This window comes from Choristoneura fumiferana, chromosome 8 (genome assembly GCF_025370935.1).
Source record: "Choristoneura fumiferana chromosome 8, NRCan_CFum_1, whole genome shotgun sequence".
Lineage (NCBI taxonomy): Eukaryota > Metazoa > Arthropoda > Insecta > Lepidoptera > Tortricidae > Choristoneura > Choristoneura fumiferana.
Window position 1 is genome coordinate 13,192,242 of NC_133479.1, and position 6,189 is coordinate 13,198,430.

At 36.0% G+C, this 6,189-nt stretch overlaps 2 protein-coding genes across 2 annotated transcripts; both read left to right on the forward strand.

The window, feature by feature from the left end:
* The first annotated feature begins 533 nt into the window (after positions 1 to 533).
* Positions 534 to 1,155, forward strand: LOC141430512 (uncharacterized). The gene is made up of 2 exons (XM_074091233.1): positions 534 to 545; positions 634 to 1,155. The coding sequence occupies exons 1-2, from the start codon at positions 534 to 536 to the stop codon at positions 1,153 to 1,155; spliced, it is 534 nt and encodes a 177-aa protein (XP_073947334.1).
* Positions 1,156 to 3,953: 2,798 nt separating this feature from the next.
* Positions 3,954 to 6,151, forward strand: LOC141430553 (uncharacterized). Its single transcript, XM_074091303.1, has 3 exons — positions 3,954 to 4,278; positions 4,830 to 5,014; positions 5,678 to 6,151. The coding sequence occupies exons 1-3, from the start codon at positions 3,998 to 4,000 to the stop codon at positions 5,962 to 5,964; spliced, it is 753 nt and encodes a 250-aa protein (XP_073947404.1). The 5' UTR covers positions 3,954 to 3,997; the 3' UTR covers positions 5,965 to 6,151.
* Positions 6,152 to 6,189: the final 38 nt, after the last annotated feature.

Below are 6,189 nucleotides of genomic sequence, written 5' to 3' on the forward strand. Positions count from 1 at the left end.
ATTTTTGTATTTGCATGATTAGTTCGACCTACTAGCCTAATTTAGTTCAATGATCAATAATCTTTTTTTATTACCTATTCGATGAAGCAAAAACATATTTTTAAGTGAGTGTATTTTGTTTTTATCGTGCCTGGTATTTATATTATTATCTATCTTGCGCAGTTCGTCTATCAGTAGTTATATCATAAACACCACTAGCTAGATGTTATGATTTTATCTCCTCGGAATCGCTATACATATTGGAAATAACTTGTGAAATCAATTATAATCTGTTTAAAGAACTTAAAAATGTAAGAATGTAGTTTTAACACAAGATATCCAACCAGACTGATAATATAGGATATAGGATAGGATAATTGGCTACTGAAAAAAAGATTCTACACTATTAAAGAATGTCTTGCAAAGGATAGTTTTATTAATATTAAATATATATTATGATTAAGTGTTATAAATAATTTGATGCTACTGTGTCGTTAAATAGTTGTGTCATTATTAAGAGGTGCGAACCCGGGCTCGAACCCCACCTTTACGTAATGAGGTATGAGGTAAGCATCAGGATCCTACGATTTTTGCTTTTTTACGATTTTGAAATTGTTTAATAGGTTAGGTTAGGTGTTCACAATACTTGCAAAGAGGAAGGAGCTGTTCCAAGCTGCGGTAGACACTTGGCGGACCAGACTGGAGCACCCGACTGCAGGTATACGTACAGTGGAGGCTATCCGCCCTGTGCTTAGGGACTGGCTGGAGAGAGAGCATGGCGCACTGACATTCCGGCTAACACAGGTCCTCTCGGGGCATGGATGCTTCGGGAGGTACCTGTATAAGATCGCGAGGAGAGAGCCAACTCCAGTGTGCCATGAGTGTGGTTGTACCGAAGACACTGCCCAACATACACTAGAAGTGTGCCCAGCTTGGGCAATCGAGAGACAAGATCTTGCTATGGTCGTGGGCCCCAATTTGTCTTTAACATCCCTGGTTCATGAAATGACCAAATGCGAGGATGTGTGGAGAGCGGCGATTTTCTTCTGTGAGGAAGTGATGTCACAAAAGGAAAGCGCCGAGCGGGCCAGGGAGTCTAACTCGCTAGCAGACCCTGTGCGCCGCAAGAGAGCTGGGCGCCGGCGTATCGCCCAAGATCGCCAGCTCCCACCTTAACTAAGGACCTCAGGCCACGGATACGGGGACGTCCGTGACCCGCAAGTGCAAGGTCCTCGAGTAGAATGGCGTGCTAAATGTTCCTAGCATGCCATTGGTGGGAAAGGGGGTTCAAGAATGGCTCCCCTAGAAGATGAATCCGGAAACGGATAACCGCCTCCTGGCGATGTAGCGGGTTATTCCGTTGTACCGCTGCGTCGCTGGCAGGGCGGCGAGGAAGGAACATCCCGGGGGTTTTAGTGGGTAAAAACCCCACATAACCTCATCGCCTCCCCGTGATGATGGGGTATCTGGTGGCAGATTTCCCCCGGGCAACAAAAAAAAAAAAAAAAAAAAAAAAAAAAAAAAAAAAAAAAAAAAAAGGTGTTCACAATACAGTGATATGTCGTCAACACATTAGGACAGCAGAAAAAACTTCGACGATTTTTATTTCTATAAATAAAATACCCTTGAAGCGCAGATTCAATTATATTCTGTAACATCCGAAATTTTTACACTTTCGTCATGTTAATTTCCATAATTCGCGGCTAATATCAAACGCTACTGTTATGCTAATAAACAGCAATTAGTCGGGCTTTCCTAAACTGTCAGTTCATTGATCTGTTGAATAGAAATATAAACTTATGTATTTTAGATCATATAACATTGTTGTGGAATGACGACCACGTAGCGGAAGAAGACGTGTTAGTAGCTCTCCCGCAAAAAGACTGACAGAATATTTTAAAGATCACCGGATGTCATTGGCTGGAAATAGGGCAAAATCAATCGTGAATCAAGGTGAATGATCAGCAGTTTTAGTCTTGAGTTGATGACGGTGATTATGATGAAAGAATAATAAAATTCAAGAATATTACTACTGAATGGCTAGATAAGGCGGGACAATGACTCCTACTATTTATAACAAAATCGCAAGAGTAAACGAAAAGGGTCCTTTTTATAGCAGTGTAACGCTAAGGGCTTGTTTCACCACTTTTTTTAAATGCATTTTTTTTTATTAAATTTAATTAAAATTATTCTATTTCAAATCACAAAATCCATATTATTTGTTAGTATCAGCCTTACCACGTACTGTTAGTCGAATACATAATTTAAAAAAATAAATGTCATGTTATTGGTCCAGTAAGTTACACAGACCAAAACAAACAATCTGGCTGCTTAGTGGACATAACAGCCTCGCAGGTACTCTTCATGATATTGTTTTGTCGAATATCAGTGATACAGTCTTTTGACGATTTAAATAATTACAAAAACGGATATTTGAGATGGTTTATCTACATATAATATTTATACATAAGGGAATCAATGATACAAACTAGCGTTACTTATCTGATAACTAAAACAAATGACTTCTTTTTACTCGTGTTTTACTCTGTCATTCAAATTGCAGAGAATTTAAATTAAGAACATCACAAATAAGCCAGTCACCAACATGTAATAATCAAACAAAATAAGTACAGACGACATAGTAAAACTTTGTCACATAAAATAACATGAATTTAACACACAGAGTTCCCGTCTTATTTATAACTCTCAAGTTCTGTTAACTAAACATTGAAAAGTAATAATATATCATTTTTACATTTGCCTTTACCTGAAAAAGAACTTATATTTTGATATGAAACGTTTGTAACTTTTTACGAACAAGGTAAATAATGATATAACCACTAAATCATAACAGTCTGTTGCTATCGTTTTTTCTTTAAACTTTTAACGTCTATTATGAAAGTTATTATCATTTATTTTACAAATGGAACAAAAGCAACTATTAGCATACTTTAACTCATTTTCTTTCCTCCTATTACTAACGATTAGAATTCTTCAAATAGCATGCGTAAGAGCCGCAGTTTAGCTAATTTCCTTCTAGTGATTAGTGTAATTAATGATGAAACGTGTGTTTAAATGTGTATCTCAATTCAAATGGAATTCAAATTTGCTACTAATCGCTGCAGGAATTACTGACGAGATGGTTTCATAAATATCCCTTCTAAACTCTTGTTTTTACTCGAGTTGACAACGTTAAAAACTATTTTTGAGTTTCTATTTCAAGAAACCTTGACACCTAGGCAGAAGCGTTAGGTACAGTCAAGAGCAAAAATATTTATCCGTTACAGCTATTCAAAAATATGTTTTGTTGTTATTACCTTGAAATAAGAATCTACGGTACATATTTTTAAAGGTTTAGGTAAGTTCATATTTTTACAATCAACTAACTACAAAAAATAAAACGAAACAATAATTAATACGAAACGTAAATAACTCCTTGTATTTTTTTATTTTCTTTCTCTTTCAACTTCGTTATTTTTCAGAGGAATCATATTTAATCATCCTTTAATCAAAACCGAAACCCGAGTCATCATTAATATTTTTATTTCATATAAGATTATTCTGTTATTTTATTCTGCTCGTTATTATAATCGCAGAGTGGTAGAGACAACAATATGGCGTTTACCCTTATCGATTTGTTATGCGCAATCTTTGTACCATCATATTCAACTTGTAATACTGTATTTTTCTTTTACGTACGTACAAAATAAGTTATAATAATAAAAAAAAATTGCATCAAATATTAATAGAATATGAGAAAGAGACTAAACCGACAATTCTGATAGCAAGATCTTACGAGTTATAAACAATATATTTGGAAAACGGAATTTTGTCACATATTAAAGAGGAAAGCTAAAACCATTGCTTATGGCGCTCTCGCTCTTTAGTTTTAATATAGGTATACAAACGACTTCCTTATCTTGGTTAGTACAAATAAACCACCGATACCGCCGAGCGTGCATTATATCTGTTTCTGTATCATCGATGATAAAACATCGATAGTCTGCTATTTGCCAACATGTCTTGGTTCCAATCTGCTGTCAATACAGTGAGAGAAGTAACAAAGGCAATTAATAAAATGACAGGTCCAACGTTTGACCCGAGATGTGGTGCTTTACCGTTTAATGATGGTATTGGTGGCATTAGATATAATAAATCAAGTGCATCTGGAAGCGCTCAGAATGAATCAGAAGATGAAAATGACAACGAAGGATACAACAGCAGTGGTGAAGGAACAAGCCAATCAGCTAGTGCTACGAGGATAACTACAAGAGCAAGGATTACGTACGAATTAGACAGGTAAATCTGTCCTTGAAACTACACGCATTTTCATGTTAGTATACTCGTAAATAAAATGTCTCTCCTTCGGGCAGTCTGGTGAGTAATGTGCTTTTGAAAATTGTTACAATATAGTTATAATAAAAGCTAATAGATAATTAAATAGTCCGTTCCGATATGAAGCGTTATAACACTTTGAAGTTATAATTTTTACAGGAACATCAAAAAGTGTGCAACAAAAAAATATATAATCAAAAACCCGACTGCCTTAAAAATAGTTAAATAAATCAAATAAAAAATATTTTTTAGGCCGTCGTCGTGTTTTTGATTGCATTAAAGCCCGACTTATTCCTTCAAAAACATTGAAAAATATAAGAAATTGATTGATTTTTGACTTATTGGAATGCTTGTAATAGAAAAATAGTACAATAATAAATTAATTATTTGTCACATTCTTAGTACTTTACAAACATAATTCTCAGTTTTTTTAAGTAGACTAAGAAAACCATGGCAAACTAAAAATATTTTTTTTTGCATGCACAGTAAGTATAGTTGGGTGTAAACAATTCCAGGTTTCGCAAGAACGCAATGCTGATGTTCGTGCAAATTTTGAGTGATCCGCCTGGTGGCTGCAGAATAATAGAATTGACTAACCAAGACGTAACTGAACTTGTAAAAACTTTCACAAGTTTTAGATTTGAAGTTGATGTCCACACGGATTTAACTTGCAGCCAATTAGATCAGAAATGTCAAGAATGTAAGTCCATAAAAGTTCGTCGAACGGACTCAGTGCCGGTTTTAGCATTTCCAGTGCCCTGGGCGAGATTCCACAGCGCCCCAACTATTGGGAATTTTCTAGAAGGTATAGGCTTCAGGCGCCCCACCCTACACCGCTACTGAACGGACTTGTTAAAGTAGACTGTCTACTCGGGACTCATTAAAGTATAAAACAGAAAATATTTTCCGATGTGTACAAAAACATTATTTATTGTCTCATAATTATTCATATCATAGGACAATTGGCACCAACCAATTGACCTAGCCTCAAACCAAGCAAAACTTGTACTATGGGTACTGGGAAACGGTTTTAAACATACTAATGCATACTCAAATACAACAACTGATTGAATCTGGCTTTGTTTTGCAGAGATCTACATCAATGAAATATAAACAATTTACTTTGCTCACCCGCATAGACTACCCTAAGGTCGCGAGTGAGTATAGTAATTTTGTTTATAAATAATTCATACAATGTCCAAGACTCGAACAGACATTTATATTATTTATACTAATATCTGCCCTGACCGGAGATCAAACTCGGGATCTCAAGCTTCATAGTCAGGTGCTCTAACCACTTGGCTATCCGGTCGTAAATTTATACCTATCGCAATTATAAAAATTTTGCCCATTTGGTTGGCAGTTTTTCAACGAGATTTCCGCCAGTATGGAGCAGTTGTGGTGATGGTGCTCTCATTCGATGGAACAAACGGACAACTATCAGCGCTGGATGGACGGTTCTCAGAGTCAATTATACTGCGACACTTAACGGATTACTTAAACCCGACGTTGCACGCCAAGCCGAAGATATACATTACTGAGGTTGATTTCGCATATTTATTTTTAGTTATATTAAAAGTAGTCATAGAAAATACAGTGTCCATGGTGCTGAAGCCAGAAACTTCGCGTTTTTCCGCTTTACGAATATGAATCTCGAATAAAATGTGAAGTGAAACAGACGTCACAGATAAAAAAAATATAACAAATAATTGAACCGACTACAAAAGACCATGAAAGTAATTTTTTACCAGTTTAAAATCGGTGCCTCAGCACTAGCTAGCAGGAGTGGACCTTTAGTCGTCTACCTCACATACGTACTATAATTAGATTGGGCTTCAATCACTCCGCTGGCTCGTGCTGAGGCAGACTTCAAAA

Bases quoted from the DNA above. Each gene is read 5' to 3' on its own strand.
- LOC141430553 (XM_074091303.1), top strand. From the start codon at position 3,998: ATGTCTTGGTTCCAATCTGCTGTCAATACAGTGAGAGAAGTAACAAAG. The intron at 4,279-4,829 runs GTAAATCTGTCC...AAACAATTCCAG, and splicing joins ATTACGTACGAATTAGACAG to GTTTCGCAAGAACGCAATGC. The intron at 5,015-5,677 runs GTAAGTCCATAA...TTTGGTTGGCAG, and splicing joins AGATCAGAAATGTCAAGAAT to TTTTTCAACGAGATTTCCGC.